General features: G+C 42.4%; 1 protein-coding gene across 1 annotated transcript in view; it reads right to left on the bottom strand.

Annotated features, from left to right (window-relative positions):
• Positions 1–9327: 9327 nt before the first annotated feature.
• The window catches only part of LOC129816155 (insulin-like growth factor-binding protein 2-B), a 33233-nt gene continuing 24093 nt past the window's right edge, over positions 9328–18467 (bottom strand). The window contains exon 4 of the mRNA XM_055870377.1: positions 9328–11125. Within this exon, the coding sequence (XP_055726352.1) occupies positions 10946–11125 (180 nt within the window). The 3' untranslated portion in view covers positions 9328–10945. The remainder of the gene's footprint in view (positions 11126–18467) is intronic.

Raw genomic sequence — 18467 nt, 5'->3', positions numbered from 1 at the left:
CCCCAGTCCGGAGCCTCCAGCGTCTCCCTCCTGTCCGGAGCCGCCAGCGTCTCCCTCCTGTCCGGAGCCGCCAGCGTCTCCCTCCTGTCCGGAGCCGCCAGACTCTCCCTCCTGTCCGGAGCCGCCAGACTCTCCCTCCTGTCCGGAGCCGCCAGAGTCTCCCTCCTGTCCGGAGCCGCCAGAGTCTCCCTCCTGTCCGGAGCCGCCAGAATTGCCCTCCTGTCCGAAGCCGCCAGAATTGCCCTCCTGTCCGGAGCCGCCAGAATTGCCCTCCTGTCCGGAGCCGCCAGAATTGCCCTCCTGTCCGGAGCCGCCAGAATTGCCCTCCTGTCCGGAGCCGCCAGAATTGCCCTCCTGTCCGGAGCCGCCAGAATTGCCCTCCTGTCCGGGGCCCGCTGCGAGGGTCCTCAGTCTGGGGTCGGCGGCGGTCTACATCCTGCACCAGAGCCACTATCACGGATATATGCCCACCCAGACCCTCCCCTATAAGTTTAGGTTTTGCGTCCGGAGTCCGCACCTTTTGGGGGGGGGTACTGTCACGCCCTGACCTTAGAGATCCTTTTTATGTCTCTATTTTGGTTTGGTCAGGGCGTGAGTTGGGGTGGTCATTCTATGTCTTGGTTCTATGTGGTCTATTTCTATGTATTTGGTCGGGTGTGGTTATCAATCAGAGGCAGCTGTCTATCGTTGTCTCTGATTGAGAACCATACTTAGGCTGCCCTTTTCTCTCTTTCTGTGTGGGATCTTGTTCTTTGTTTGTGTGCCGCTAGGTTGCACGACGTAGCTGTTCGGTTGTCGTATTCTTTATTGTTTTGTTGTGTCGTAGTTTCAGGAACGCTGCGCCTTCGTCTCATTCTTCCGAGGACGATCGTTACAGATCTTGTTTTTATGTAGTGTCTGTGTGCACTCCATTATTTCACGTTTCGTTTGTTTCTGTATTTGTTTTGGTGAGTTTCATTTATTAAAACATGTGGAACTCTACGCACGCTGCGACTTGGTCCATTTATTCCAACGAGCGTGACAAAATGAAAAGCCATTTTTTGCTGGAATCTCCAGACTGATAGGGTTATTAAGATACATGTACTGAAAACCCTATTCTATAAAAACTCTGAAACCCTATTCACGAGAAAATCTGTTGGCCAGTGATTTAATTACAGTGGCTTGCGAAAGTATTCACCCCCTTGGGATTTTCCCTATTTTGTTGCCTTACAACCTAAAATTAAAATGGCTTTTTGGGGGTTTGTATAATTTGATTTACACAACATGCCTACGACTTTGAAGATGCTAAATATTTCTTATTGTGAAACAAACATGAAATAAGACAAAAAAGCTGAAAACTTGAGTGTGCATAACTATTCACCCCCCCAAAGTCAATACTTTGTAGAGCCAACTTTTGCAGCAATTACAGCTGCAAGTCTCTTGGAGTATGTCTCTCTATAAGCTTGACACATCTAGTCACTGGGATTTTTGCCCATTATTCAAGGCAAAACTGCTCCAGCTCCTTCAAGTTGGACGGGTTCCGCTGGTGTACAGCAAAATTTAAGTCATACCACTGATTCTCAATTGGATTGAGGTCTGGGCTTTGACTTGTCATTGTCCTGCTGGAAGGTGAACTTCCGTCCCAGTCTCAAATCTGTGGAAGACTGAAACAGGTTTCCCTCAAGAATTTCCCTGTATTTAGTGTCATCCATCATTCCTTCAATTCTGACCAGTTTCCCAGTCCCTGCCGATGAAAAACATGGTGTTCTCAGGATGATGAGAGGTGTTGGGTTTGCACCTGACATAGCGTTTTCCTTGATGGCCAAAAAACTCAATTTTAGTCTCATCTGACCAGAGTACCTTCGTTTGAGAAGTCTCCAACATGCCTTTTGGTGAACATCAAACGTGTTTGCTTATTTTTCTTTAGGCAATGGCTTTTTTCTGGCCACTCTTCCGTAAAGCCAAGCTCTGTGGAGTGTACAGCTTAAAGTGGTCCTATGGACAGATACTCCAATCTCCGCTGTGGAACTTTGCAGCTCTTTCAGGGTTGACTTTGTCTCTTTGTTGCCTCTCTGATTAATGCCCTCCTTGACTGGTCTGTGAGTTTTGGTGGGCGGTCCTCTCTTGGTAGGTTTGTTGTGGTGCCATATTCTTTCCATTTTTTAATAATGGATTTAATGGTGCTCCGTGGGGTGTTCAAAGTTTCTGATATTTTTTTATAACCCAACTCTTATCTGTACTTCTCCACAAATTTGTCCCTGACCTGTTTGGAGAGCTCCTTGGTCTTCATGGTGCCGCTTGCTTGGTGGTGTCCCCTGCTTAGTGGTGTTGCAGACTCTGGGGCCTTTCAGGACAGGTGTGTATATATACTGAGATTGCACACTGGTGGACTTTATTTAACTAATTATGTTACTTGTGAAGGTAATTGGTTGCACCAGATCTCATTTAGGGGCTTCATAGCAAAGTGGGTGAATACATATACATGCACCAATTTTACGTTTTGAATTTTTTCTAATTTTTTGAAACATTTTTTTTTTTCTCATTTTATTTCACCAATTTGTACTATTTTGTGTATGTCCATTACATGAAATCCAAATAAAAATCAATTTAAATTACAGGTTGTAATGCAACAAAATTGGAAAAACGCCAAGGGGGTGAATACTTTTGCAAGGCACTGTAAATGTATTCAGCGCGAGCAAGGTAGCCACACCTGCAGAGCTTGTTACGTGACTGAATAAGGTAAATCTGAATACCAAATACTGAGAAGTGTGTAGGAAAGTTGTGTGAAACAAAAGGCACATATTCCTAAATCTGAATCAGCCCCTTGAAGTATACCAGTAGTAAAAGAAAGGTGGATTATTTAGGATGATAGCATTTGGTCTTTAAAAAAATTATCGGGTGGACCAATATGATCAGCATGTTAATAATAAAGCTTGCATACTAAGATAGAGACGTGAAGATGAGGGCCCACAGGAAGAGAATAGAATACAGGATATTACTTTATTAAAGGCCTGCCCGGGGGGCAAGTCACCTGGTTTTCAACACAAATCAAAGAGATTGCCCAGGAACTAGGAAGTCATTTAACATGGGGTTTGAACTAACTTCAAGGGGAGAGAACTCTGGCGGTACTAACTTAGCTATTCAAATGGGGAAAGGGTAGCCTAAGGAGCACCATCATGTTATGGAAAATGAGCCTTTATTTGACTCGCAGACACACACACACACACCCACACACACACACACACACACACACACACACACACACACACACACACACACACACACACACACACACACACACACATGAACGCACACACACTGAAACGAAAGTCCACACACATGGGCGCACACACAGACATGCCAAATAATGTAAATGTTTGTTATTTAGCAGATGCGCTTATCCAGAGCAACTTACAGTAAGTGCATTCATCTGAAGATAGCTAGGTGAGACATCACAGTCATAAACCAGGTGCTATGAAATTTGGTAAACTCCAAATGCCGACAAAACAAAATACGCTAGACAAGGTGGGATTCTTTTGGGACCAGGACCGACTTTGGGAAACCCTGAGTCACAGCCCCCATAGAAATTGAGGGGATGTTTGAGTGGCAGAGCTTGCTAAGGGGTAAACAGTATTGTGGTTTTCCTTAGAAATTTACAGTCAGTGCATTCAAGGTTGATAAATCAGAGAAACTAAAAGGTTTCTGTAACCGTTACTGAAAATGTTGTTGTAGTTAGGTATGCATTGGTTTTCAAAATAATTGTAATTACAACAACTTATTTTATGATATAATATAGTACTAGTTAAAAGTTTGGACACACCTACTCATTCAAGGGTTTTTCTTTATTTTTACTATTTTCTACATTGTAGAATAATAGTGAAGACATCAAAACTATGAAATAACACATATGGAATGTAGTAACCAAAAAAGACTCTTTCCCACTGACAACTTTTTCCCAAAATGCACTATAGTTATTTTACTGTGCATTCTACAGTATTTTACTGTTGAAATTACAGAAAGATCTTAGTTTGCTGTAAAACAAATGAACAGTATTTTACTGTGCATTCTACGGTAATCTACTGTATTCAGGTTATACAGTATCATACTGTTGATTAATATGGTAAGTTACTGATTAAATAAAAACGGCTAACAGTGTATGGAAGATATGACAGTTATGCCAAGTCAAAGTTTTCCAAGGACAAAGTTATTGAACTGTGTTATAAGTCGTTGCTCTCTGTCTCTCTCTCTCACACACACACACACACACACACACACACACACACACACACACACACACACACACACACACACACACACACACACACACACACACACACACACACACACACACACACACACACACACACACACACACACACAGAGAGAGAGAACATTTTTGGGCTCAATAACAGGAAAGAGGAGGGTACTATCAGCTCATCTATCACACACCTTCCTCTGAAGGTATACTGGATTTTTTTCGGTTTTGGGGGAGAAGGAGAGGGTGTAAGGGGAATTGTTTGCCGACGACTTCGAGGAAACAACATGAAGAGACAGGGATGTTGGGGACACTTGGGCTTGACCAACTTCAGATGTGTGTGATTGACGCAGCGTCGGCACACAGACACTGAGGGAGGAGGACTTGGTAACTTTGTTCCCCTGTATAGTCGGATCAAGGCGTCAGTAATATAAGAGGGAAGCCGGGTAGACTCTGTGGAGAAGGAACATGTGTAGAGGATTTGATTTGTGAGATAGTAATTGTCATGTTCACTATTGCCTTCAAAGAAACTGACAAGTGCACTTAGGGCTTCAAAGCATTCATGCCCCTTTTATGACAGTATTAGGCCAACAATTATGGATGGCTACATATAATTGCAACATGGGCCTCGCTACACCAAACCTGTCCTAGAACAAGGTGATTCATGCCAAGTATTTGAGGTTTCAAAGGTTTATCGGCCCACAAAGTCGCACAGGGAGTTTTGTGAAACGTATATAATGTCGGTCTGCTAAAATGTGCTTAGCAATATTGAATAACTATTGAATAACATCTACTAACTGATGGAATGAATAAACAGATTTAATCTCAGTTTCTCAGTACTACTCAATCCGAAACCAGCCTCACTCTGTGGAGAGCATCCCAAATTCAGGACATAGTGATATGCGTAGTTAAGAGAGTCAAAAACATAATTAACAATGGCAACACAAATGAAACACAGACCTTGGAGGTAATATGCCTTTAATCACCCCCATATTTTACTACAAGACCTACAAATACCAAATGACTGCTTGTGTTCTCCTAAATGTACTACTCTCTCCATCTCTCAGAGGGTAATAGGGGTTCTTCTCCATTTGGAATAAAGATGAAAGGAGATTTGAGGAATGCGCAGCATGGGAGTTTTCTTTTTTACAACCAAATCTCTATTGTTGAGGTAAATTACATGTTATAGAAGGGTCCAGACCCTTTTTTTGCAATTTTACTTGTTTTTGAGAAACTTACCACAACCAGCGATTAACTTTCTTATCCTCGTTGTGCAGTACGTGGGCTCCAAAAAAAAACATTAACAAATGTCCCAAAAACACAGCCAAATACAGATTTTTAGAAACGGAAAACGTCTCAGTATAGTGATGCAGATCTTTACATGTGACACACATGAAATTGTGCCATTCCGAACTTTATATGCAACGCAATATTTCATTTTGTGCGACTCGAGACAATTTCCCTATCGAGCTGTTCAATTCGATGTGTAACCCGATGCTAGAATGGACGGAGGGGTATCGCTCCAGTCGCAACAAATTGGAATACAACGTTGCAGATAAAGTTCTGAATGACACAATTTCATGTGCACAACAAAGACCTGCATCACTATACTGAGAGTTTGGGCTTATTTGGGCTTTTCTGGGCTTCTTTGGGCTTTTCTGGGCTTCTTTGGGCTTTTCTGGAGCCTATGTTCATGTTTTCGGAGCCCCCGTAGTGTACAACGAGGATGAGGAAATTAATTGTTGGTTGGGGAAATTTTCTCAAACACAAGTGAAATTGCAAAAAAGTGCCTTGACCCTTCTATAACACCCCATTTGCATAAAAATATTTGATTTAGTTGTAAAAAAAAAAAGCATAACACTCCTTTAAAGCGCTCTCTCCCCCAATGCTGGTCCTGTATGACTAACATCTGTGAATCCCAGAACATCTGATCAAATCTCATCCTAGAGTAAAACAGTCAGAGTTGGGTTAATGTTTTGTTGTTAGATGTTATAGTGAAAATGTTAACAAACCCCTCCCCCCCCAAAAAATGTAACCCTTTTTCGTGGTATCCAATTGGTAGTTACAGTCTTGTCCCATCGCTGCAACTCCCATAAGGACTTGGGAGAGGCGAAGGTCGATAGCTGTGCATCCTCCGAAACACGACCCAGCCGAGCCGCACTGCACGCTTACCCCGGAAGCCAGTCGCACCAATTTTTCGGAGAAAACACTGTACACCCGGCGACCATGTCAGCGTGCCTGCGCCCTGCCCACCACAGGAGTCGCTAGAGCGTGTTGGGACAAGGACAAACCAACCGGCCAAACCCTCCCCTAACCCGGACGATGCTGGGCCAATTGCGCGCCGCAGACCACTGCGCCACTCGGGTGGCCAACAAAACCTAATTTTAACACATTCAGTGAAGCATGATGTTCCACATCTTTCAATATTCCACATCAACAATTTATAAAATACTGCATATATACTGAACAAAAATATAAATGTAACATGTAAAGTGTTAGTTCCATGTTTCATGAGCTGAAATAAAAGGTCCCAGACATTTTCCATACGCACAAAAAAGGTATTTCTCTCAAATTTTGTGCACAAATGTGTTTACATCCCTGTTAGTGAGCAATTCTCCTTTGCCAAGATAATCCATACATTTGACAGGTGTGACAAATCAAGAAGCTGATTAAATGGCATGATCATTACACAGGTGCACCTTGTGCTGGAGACAAGAAAAGGCCACTCTTAAATGTTCCGTTTTGTCATACAACACAATGCCAGATATGTCTCAAGTTTTAAGGGAGCGTCGAATTGGCATGCTGACTTCAGGTATTTCCACCAGAACCGTTGCCAGAGAACTGAATGTTCATTTGTCTACCATAAGCCTCATCCAACGTTATTTTAGAGAATTTGGCAGTACGTCCAACCGGCCTCACAACCACGACTACGTGTAACCACACCAGCCAAGGACCTCCACATCCGAATTCTTCACCTGCGACATTGTCTGAGAACAGCCACCCGGACAGCTGATGAAACTGAGGAGCGATTTCTGTCTGCAATAAAGCCCTTTTGTGGGGAAAAAGTCATTCTGATTGGCTGGGCCTGACTTCCCAGTGGGTGTGCCTGGCTCCTAAGTGGGTGGGCCTATGCACTCTCAGGCGCACCCATGGCTGCGCCCCGTCCCATTCATTTGAAATCCATAGATTAAGGCCTAATGAATGTATTTCAATTTACTGATTTCCTTATATGAAATTAGTTCATGTTGCATTTATATTTTTATTCAGTATAGCTTACGCAAATCAGAAAGAATGCTAGAAGGTGCTACCTTAAAATTAAACATGAAGTTAAAACAAGGAAGGAGAACACCCGGTGAATGTTCTTGGCAGAGCACATGGTGCTTTGCTTTGCTTCAGAGAATTCCCTCTGTCACCCAGAGTGAGCTTCTCCAAACACAAGGACCTGCTCTGCAGCACATGGTAAACACTCACTCCACTCTGTGCTAAACCACTCCCCCCCAGGAAAACATACTGTACATATGCACACTCTTAGTCAAACCTACCCCTTCTTCACACACCGGCACAAACACTCCATCAACACACACACCACCCACTTTAGCCCACTCTGACAAATCAATATACCCAAAAACCACAGGGATTGGTTTCTCTTTGTTTTCAAAGTAGGCCAGCCTCAAACTACCGTTAAATTTAGTGCACTACCAGAGGGCACAGAGGGATCTATACAGGAAACGAACTGCCAACATCCTCAAAGCACTGAAATCATACTAAGCACAAAAAATTTACTCTACGAAAACAGTAACAAAAAGGAAATATGAAAATACTAGCTCCAGTTCCACATTGAGAGTGGCATGTTTGATGATGCATTGTGACTGGATTAGCACCTTGCTGGCAGACTGGCAACACATAAGGTCATAAGATCAAAGCCCAGTCACACCCTTACAGAAAAAACACATGACTTCACATGTGAAATGTATTTTTGGAACACTTCACATGTGATCTCATGTTTTCACATGTAGTTTCATGTTATCACATGTTGCTTTACATGTTGTCACATGTTATGACATTTACTTTAAATAAGATCATGTGGTCATATGAAAACGTGTTTTTGGACCAATTCACATGTGATCATCAAACATTATTGTGGTTTTTCCATAACGACAGTCTCATATATTAGTTTGTCCTTTCTTTTAATATTTTAGTTGTAAATCATTGATACATTGATATGGTATGACATGCTTGCATGTTTGTATTCATATCTTCATTCGGTCAGTGGGCCATTTAAGACAGTCAGTGGTTGGCTCTCAGCATTGTGGAAAGAGCCCATAGAAAGTATGGGAAATCCAGTTCTAGGGTTGGATAGGACACACGAGTGCAAGACCCTCCTCCTCCTCCCACCAACCCTTACCTCCCTTCTCTCTGTTCACCCTCTGTCTAGCAGTGTGTGGACTAGAGGTGTAGCAGCCAGGCCTCAGCGTTGGCATAGCGGACATACATTTGGGAACCTGTGTTTATTTATAGACACTTAAACCCACTTAGTATCACATTTATCAATGTCAGCCCTGGGTTCTAATCTCTCACCACTGTCAACACTTCATTAGTAACCCACAACACCCTCCCGACACCCCCTTTTTCAAACCACCCGCCGACCCGACCCCCATTCACCCTTTCCTCCAACACCCCCCCTCTACAAACCACCACCGATCCCCATATACCTTTCCCTTCGACCACCCCCACCACCCTTTGCCAGGGGCGTCACCACATGGGCAGGATGCATGACAGTACCAGAGGGCAAAGAGACACACACAAACCACCACCCCAATTCCACTGCAGACTGGTGTCATCATGGAACAACATTGGTAGAGAGGTGGGAGGAGTGGACGAAGAGAGTGCAGAAGATGGATAGATTGGAGAAAGGGAGAGAGGAGGGGGTCAGAATTCTGGAGGATCAACAAGAGGGAGAGGACGCATGAGGTGAAGGATAAAGAAGAAGGCAGAGTAGAAAATAGTAGAAGAGAGAGAGAGAGAGAGAGAGAGAGACAGAGCTTGGTTGGGGACATTTTATTCAGGCATTTTATTCAACAAGAGATGTACCTACATTTGATTAACTAATCAAGGAATACTCAAAAGAGGAAAGTTATCTGAACGTAAATGACCTAACCTTGTTGATGTGAAGGACCTACAGGATACATTCATGCACAGGCTATTTCTCTGAATATCTTTAAAGGACAGAGCTATATCAATAACAAAAACACGAGACTGTTTATCAGAACGAGAAGAGGACATAAGAATTTGTATTAAAGAAGACAAATAATTAACATTACAATTACCCTACAGAAATCTCTGAACACTTCGATTAACATGAAACAACTTGGTAGCACAGTACCTTAAGTTGCTTCTGTAGCCTACCTATGTAACTACACCGTAGTAACTGTAGTAACAACATTGTAGTTACATAGGAACTGCTATGTAATAGCGTTGGTAATAGACTGTGGCGGTATAGGTTATTAAGGTAAAGTGTTTCCAACAATTCAAATTAGCATTAGCATGTAAGTACATCATCATCATTGGAATGATGCACTAATAACAGATTAGTGTGTATTGTATGTAGACACCAAAATAAAGTGTCACCCATGGTTCGTTAGTTTGGTACGGATCTTCTATATGTCAAGGGCTTAATGTGAGGCTTTGTTAGTCCACCACACATATTGACTAGTGTGATGAGAGAAAGGTTGAATAAATAGATATGGAACGTGGCATGGAAGGCAAGCAGCTGCATAAATGGGAGGTTATATGCCGCCTGATACATCAATTGAACCAGATGCAGTGACAGCCCCGTGATTAGCATAGTGTTATCTCCGGCATCCATGCTACTTGCAGCACCTAGCCTATGAATAGCAGGGGACACAGCCAGTCAAACACACACACACACATACAGACACACGCACACACACATGAGCAAGCAAGCAGGCAGGCACACACGCACGTACAGTGCTTATGCCCACACAGTAAATACATATTCATGAAACCTGCTTTGAATTGTAGCATGGATAATGTCCTTGCCTTGTTCTCACACCCCTTTTATCAAACATCTTGATTAGTTGGTCAGGGCGTGAGTTGGGGTGGGTTGTCTTTGTGTGTTTTGTCTAGTCTAGGGGTGTTGTATGTGAATGGGGTAGAGAAGAGTGAGGTTGTCTAGTTATGTCTATGGCTGCCTAGATTGGGTCTCAATCAGAGACAGCTGTCATTCATTGTCTCTGATTGGGAGCCATATTTAAGGCAGCCATAGGCAGTAGGCTTTTGTGGGTAGTTGTCTATGTTGAACGTTTGTTGCTTGTCTGTGCACCTACGTTATTTAGCTTCACGGTCGTTTGTTGTTTTGTTAGTTTGTATATAGTGTTCGTTTTGTATTTTCTCTCTCTTCTCAATAAAAGAAGATGTATTTTGCACACGCTGCGCCTTGGTCCAATCTGTCTCAAGAAGACGATCGTGACATTCACAAGGGAGACCTGTCCTAAGACAAGAGAAGTACTCGTTATCTGTCCCTCTCACGCACACATAAACATATAAAGACAACACCCCACCTATACACACACTTAAACAAAAACATGTAGGCTACATAGAAAGAAACCAATGCACATGACAACAATATCAGCTGTCAGTCAATTTGGACCGTTCCACCATTGGGGATATCTGGATGTGGGTGAAGTGCTGCTATACCTCTGCCATATGCAGGACGACAGTGGGCAGTGTCCCAGTCACCATCTCCTGCTCCTCCACATACTGGCTGCATTTGGGGTCCCCCCGGACCTTCGTGGACTGGGTGATCTGGACACCCGTGATGGGGTTAACGCACCAGCACTCGCCCCGCTGACCATGGGTGGACATGTGGCACTGGAACACACGAGGGGGAAATGAGAGAGAAGGGTGGGGGGTGAGGGGGGAGAGGTGGGGGTTTAATGAGGCACTGGATACAGTCAGCGATGGGGCGTTTGGGGGGCGTAGGCGGCATAACAAGAGGGTGTTTGCATTTGGATTGGCTGAGATGAGGTGGATGGGTAGGGCTCTGGCCCGCAATAACAGCCCATCCTCAGGACATTCCCCCTCCCCAACCCCCCATCCCCCCTCTGTCTCCTCCAGCATGCTAGCTGGCCTCGGACCCCCCGTTGAGACCCCCCCCCCCCCCCATCCCGCGAATGTTATAATTGAACTGATTTAACTGGACACTTCTTAGGCCACGCAAGAAAGGACCACGGGGACAGGGCCTTAGGGGAGGAGAGAGAAAAAACACACTTTCCATTTTTTCCTTCAATGAGAAAGAACAAAAAGGGACAGTTACAGTAATTGCGAGAGGAACAAAATGATTACCGAACGATTAAGTGTTGTTGGAGGTGCAGTGTTTTTTGAGCCCTGGGAACCAGAGAGTTTTGTCATCAAAACAATGCCCTCATTTGCCTCTCTCTCTCTCTCACTCTCTTTCTCGCCTGTCCTCATTTTACCTCACACAGATGCCTAGATGAAGTATTTTCAGGATGCAGATATGTCATATCATTGTTTTGACCACATTCTAAAAATAAGTGGGTCCTTCCAGCAGCAAAGACAAGCTTGCAGAGGAAACTGGGAAAAGCTTCATTGGGAAACATTGTTTCGACTTAGTGTGGAAATCTTCCCAAGGTCTGCCTGAAAACAGTTTTATTACCTTGTAACTCTGGACACAGACGCTGTCGCCCCCATGTTGACAAAAATCGCCCCATTCTCGGGCATGGGGCGGGTGAGAGTGTGTGTGAGGGAGGGTGGTGGATAAGGGGGCATAGTTTCCTGCTGGGCCTCTACCCACTGACTCTGCCTTTCAAGGCATTCTTGAAAATAAATGTGTGTGTGTGTGTTTGTGTACAGTATGTGTGCGTGCAGATTATATTACATCTTTTAACAGTATGAGTTGAGTTAATGGTCCTGCACAGTCATCTTATTTCCCAAGTAAAAATTGCCTTCAAATTACCAAAACATCACCCATAATATTTTTATGCTATTTAAATGCTCAGAATTGAAGAAATTGTACCTTTTCTCTTATCTGTAACTATCAGGAAGCCTGAACGAACAGGCTGAGTGGGCAGGGAGCTTATAATCATGAACTCGCCTTGACTGATAGCTCTTTGAAATGCCCTTGTTGTTGTCAGGTAACAAGGTAAACAATGGGCCACATGTCATTGATGATAAGGTAAACAATGGGCCACATGTCATTGATGATAAGGTAAACAATGGGCCACATGTCATTCCAAGCCTAAATATCAGTGTTGTAGTACCCGAGTCTGATCTAAAGACCACATATTGAATGTCTTGATCTTGTCTCTGTGTCATATACATTAGTTGGCCTTGACTCTGTCTCAGACAGTGAGAACTCATCATTTCTTTCCAAGACTAGCAGAGTAAAAAATTCATAATTATCAGCTTCCATTCAGTGAGTGCATAAAATCACTTCACCAGGCTATATCATGAATCATTAAAGGGATACTTTGGGATGTCCAGTAGGAAGGAAGTTAGAGGTAGTTTCGAGAGCCAATGCTAACTAGCGTTAGCACAATGACTGGAAGTTTATGGGTATCTACTAGCATGCTAGCAGAAACCCATAGACTTCCAGTCATTTTGCTAACTCTAGTTAGAATTGCATAGCGAAACTAACTATAACTTCCTTCATACTGGGCACAGAGACATAAAATTGGTATCCACAAGTTCATCTGACTCTGGGGAAGTAAATAAAGTGCCTTGTTGCCAAAACCCAGAAGAATCCCTTTCATATCTTATTGCTTATTGAAACTGGGCTTTCTACTTTACTCATGACATTACTGTCCATTCGTTAAAGAAAATCCTCAAACTTTGTCGCGATCGTCAGAATTTCCTTGATTCATTGGTTTGGAAGAGTAGGGAAATTGTTTGAAGTTTGAACGCTCACTATTAGTAAAGGAAGACCGTGAGAAGTTGTAACAGTCTTTATATCTATTATAGACATGTTTGCGCAGTGGAGAACCATCACTACCATCACTACTGGAACTACTTTGTACCAAACTCAAATATGAAGACAAATAGCAGAAAGGTAGCATAATTTAATGCGCCCAGCTGAATCAAATAGACCTGAGGCTGAGCCAAGCTTCGGGCTGCCACTCACACAGAGAGAGTACCTGCACGGATAATGCTACCAGCAACAACACTGCTTACACAACCTATGTTAGACTAACGCCATCACTATCACACTATCACCAAAAGTGACAACAGTGACACATCAAAGGTTGTGTGTGACAGGCTTGTGATGCAGGTGAGTGCACTTTTTGTAAAACACATAGCTGGTGTAACGATCTTCGTCTGGAGAAAGAGAGGAGGACCAAAGCGCAGCGTGGTAAGTGTTCATGATGAATCTTTAATAGAACAAACTGAACACTGAGATACAAAAACAATAAAGTGAACTACTGAAAACCGAAACAGTTCCGTGTGGAACACACAGACACGGAAGACAACCACCCACAAAACACAACAGAAAACAGGCTATCTAAATATGGTTCCCAATCAGAGACAATGACTAACACCTGCCTCTGATTGAGAACCATATCAGGCCAAACGAAAAACCCAACATAGAAACACAAAACATAGATAACCCACCCAACTCACGCCCTGACCATACTAAAACAAAGAAAATACAAAAGAACTAAGGTCAGAACGTGACAGTTGGGGCCAATAGAAAGACAGCACTCACACACAGCATGATGTTAAAGGATAAGCAGCCTATTCACTCAGACATAATAAGCCAGTACAGTAGGTCCCAATCATAACAATACAAAAACACAACCATTAGGCATAGGATTTCCCAATCGAAATGTACAACTCTTCCTTCGCATTGCAAACATATTTTTTATGTTCAGCACACAAATTAAGCGGTGATCCAAAGATTAAATGCAACAAGTTTAATGCAAGTAATTTTCAAAGAGATAGCTAACAGCAAGCGAGCTGCAATAAAAACCACAGTTCCACTCACCAGGTGATGATAGCTTGAAACTTAACTTCTTGTGAAAGTTCATCTTGAAAAGGGCAAACCTAACAAATTAGCAACAATATCCTCTTCGATAACACCTGCTGCAGCCGCTGCAAACTAGCCTACAAAAAGCTATGGGAAAATTACTGCTCGCTATTGTGCAGTGACCTGTCGGCCTTCGAGAAGGCATAAGCTCTCATATGTTTTTGTAAAAATGGTACCACCCAGTCAAAATGTTGATTGGTAACACTTTACTTGACACCCAGTGTCATAACACATTATGACACGATCATAACATCTCATAATTTGTCATAACCTGTCATAATATGGTCATAACACTGTCATGACCCATATATGTACACCTATTGTGACATATATTGCGTTATTATATAAGAGTGTCAAAACCCACATTTATTAAAATGTGTTTTTCCCTGCCAAGAAGTTTTTTAAGTCCTTTGTTGCTGTTGTAATGAATTCTTTACAGTCATGTTTTTATCCATCATATTTTAAATAACTTGAAGAAAATACACTTTATGACACTGTCTAGAAGCATTATGACCATCCTGTTTCAATTTACTTGGGCAAAGAAAATGCATTTTATGACACTGTCAAGAAGCATTATGACCATCCTATGTCACTTTACTTGGGCAAAGAAAATGCATTTTATGACACTGTCAAGAAGCATTATGACCATCCTGTGTCACTTTACTTGGGCAAAGAAAATGCATTTTATGACACTGTCAAGGAACATTACGACTATCATATTCATACAAACCAGATAGGCCTATCACGTACATGAAGAGGGTGTCTTGTCCTGCTCCTGAAATCTGCTCCTGCATTCATCTTAGTCATCAGAAACAGAGCATTGGGGAAGGTGCATGTCTGACATCAATGTGTGCGCAATTACATTTACATTTAAGTCATTTATTACAATGATACTTTAATATGGTCAATTTTAGAAAACGTAATATAACAAACATACTGTTGACAAGTAGGCTATGGTGTAATGGAATGTTTTGCCTTGTTTGGTAGGTTTTGGGGGTTTTGACCATGTTATCTATGTATCATAACCAGCCATAAAACAACGCAATATGTTACAACAAGTGTAAATATATGGGTCATGACAGTGTTATGACACGTTATGTCAGCCGTTATGACATATTATGACATGACCGTGTCATAACGTGTTATGACACTGGAAGTCAAGTAAAGTCTTAGCAGTTGATTCCACTGTCACTTCCAAATTCTGACCCAATAAATGGTTGAGGAGGTGTCTATCGTGTCCGGAAGCAAATTCATCATTAATTTTCTGTATTAAGGGTTCACTCAAACATCGATTTAAGCTTTGTTTAACTACTGACAGTTACAGCTGATTTCAGGATTGTATATTGATTTGCTCTCCTTAAATATAAGTAATCTGTTTCATTCGTTTCAGCCTCTGAATTGTTTAATCAAACTTTTCACCACCAGCTCCTGATATGAGGGCATAAAAACTACAATCTGTCTCCTGAGTTAGCCCAGTGCGCATGTGTTTCCAGCTGGCACACATGCGCACTCGGCCCAAGCTCATTTTCCCTGGTTTTCCCTGGCTAAACTAGCTGGCTAGCGGTCCTCATTGCCAAACTTCATAAATACTGCACCCTCTACTTCAAAACTCATTTGGTAGTTATACAATTATGTAACTAAGAAATACTCTGAAAAGAAACTTGAAATGGTGTATTGTTTTGTTGAATAGTCATGACTGGATCGAGATATCTGTTGTAAGACGATGGTGGTGAAGGACAGTATTGCTATTATGTTAATTATAATGAGTGATACCAGGAGAAAAATGTACCTCTCTGAAATGAAAATAGACGGCCCTCCCTTCAGTAAAATAATTTATATTTTTACCTGACCTTCCCTGAATGTTTGAAAAAAACAAGTGACCGTCCCCTTTACCCAGAGAACATGCCTACTATTTACACTCACTCCTAGGACAGACCAGAGCCTTCAGATATGCTGTTTTAGAAACTGTAGTAACTTGACAAGGAATGCCCACATGCAATTCAACATGACTTTCCTTTACTTTCAACCTAATAAATAAAAGGTGTACAGACATGTACAACCGGTACAAACACAGCAAAGCGATACAGCCCACTCAACCTGTGGTAGAGTTGCATTGAACAGGTCCAACTCTACCACAGGTAGAACAGGTCCAACTTTCCCTTTTGATGACATCATCAAAAGGGAAAGGTCACAGTCAAAGCCAATGCCAATAATAACCATGAACACATGAATAGTAATCATACTATACTACAGGTAAGTACGATAACATATTCAATGTAATTATTTATATAGTGTCGACACCATAACAGAAACTGTTCTTCGTTTTGTAAGCATTAGCCTACATGGCAAAGTAGCCAGGAGATTGTGTAGTCATATTCCACCTTTGACAAGGGAACGGGGAAAGATTGTTAAAATAAAAGCAATGAATGAATTTATCATTTTATTTGCGGTCCGAGAAAAAATTGCTTTTTTTTAATTCCACATAATTTTACATGACTGGAGACATGCAGAATCTTTAAATACCACAACAGAGTATGACAACGAATGAGTGCCTGCTGTAGCACCAAAGAGGTTTTGATTTCTATACAGGCTATTGCTAAGAAAGAGGATAGTCTATATTTGGAACAGTGCTGAAGTTGTCTATCAATTAAAAAAATTGTAGAGCAACAAAACCAGTTACAACGGAAGTATCTGATCATAAATCTATTCAAGAAAAAGCCATTTGTTTTTTAACACAGCCGGTAGGCCTATATGCACTTGTAACTTTTTACCATCTTGAAATTACCATTTTCTAATGTGTTCTATTTTATTCCATGATATTCTTGTTACAAAATTGACTTGTGTTGACTGTGATTAGGGAATACAAATATAAGAGCATCTGCTAAGCTATATTACCCTACTAGACAGTGCATTCGGAAAGTATTCAGACCCCTTGACTTTTTCCACATTTTGCTACGTTACAGCCTTATTCTAAAATGTATTGAATGCATATTTTTCCTTATCAATCTACACACAATATCCCAAAATGATAAAGCAAAAACAGTTTTTTCAATATTTTTGCAAATGTATGAAAAATAAAAAACATATCATATTTACATAACTATTCATACCCTTTGCTATGAGACTCGAAATTGAGCTCAGGTGCATCCTGTTTCCATTTATCATCCTTGAGATGTTTCTACAACTTGATTGGAGTAAATGGTGTGGTAAATTCAAATGATTGGACATTGATTGGAAAGGCACACCCCTGTCTATATAAGGTCCCTCATCATGTCAGATAAAAAACCAAGCCATGAGGTCGGAGGAATTGTTCGTAGAGCTCAGAGACAGGATTGTGTCGAGGCACAGATCTGGGGAAGGGTACCAAAACATTTCTGGAAGCATGGAAGGTCCTGAAGAACACAGAGGCCACCAACATTCTTTTTTTCTTTCTTCCTTTTTCTTTTTTTTAATTTTTTCTCCCCAATTTCATGGTATCCAATTGGTAGTATTTACAGTCTTGTCTCATCGCTGCAACTCCCGTACGGACTCGGGAGAGGCGAAAGTCGAGAGTCATGCGTCCTCCGAAACACAACCCAACCTAGCCGCACTGCTTCTTGACACAACGCACATCCAACCCGGAAGCCAGCCGCACCAATGTGTCGGAGGAAACACCGTACACCTAGCGACCTGGTCAGCGTGCACTGTGCCCGGCCCGCCACAGGAGTCGCTAGTGCGTGATGAGACAAGGATATCCCTGCCGGCCAAACCCTCCCTAACCCGGACGACGCTGGGCCAATTGTGCCTCGCCTCATGGACCTCCCGGTTGCGGCCGGCTGCGACAGAGCCTGGGCTCGAACCCAGAATCTCTGGTGGTACTGCGATGCAGTGCATTAGACCACTGCGCCACCTGGCCACCACATTCTTAAATGGAAGAATTTTGGAACTGCCAAGACTCTCCCTAGAGCAAACCTACCCGGCCAAACTGAGCAATTATAGGAGAAGGGCTTTGGTCAGGGAGGTGACCAAGATCCCAACGGTCACGCTGACAGAGCTCCAGAGTTCCTCTATGGAGATAGGATAACCTTTTATTTATTATTTACCTTTATTTAACTAGGCAAGTCAGTTAAGAACAATCTCTTATTTACAATGACGGCCTACCCCGGCCAAACCCGGACGATGCTGGGCCAA

Source organism: Salvelinus fontinalis, chromosome 19, assembly GCF_029448725.1.
Source record: "Salvelinus fontinalis isolate EN_2023a chromosome 19, ASM2944872v1, whole genome shotgun sequence".
NCBI lineage: Eukaryota > Metazoa > Chordata > Actinopteri > Salmoniformes > Salmonidae > Salvelinus > Salvelinus fontinalis.
This window is presented reverse-complemented; position numbering and strand designations above follow the sequence as displayed.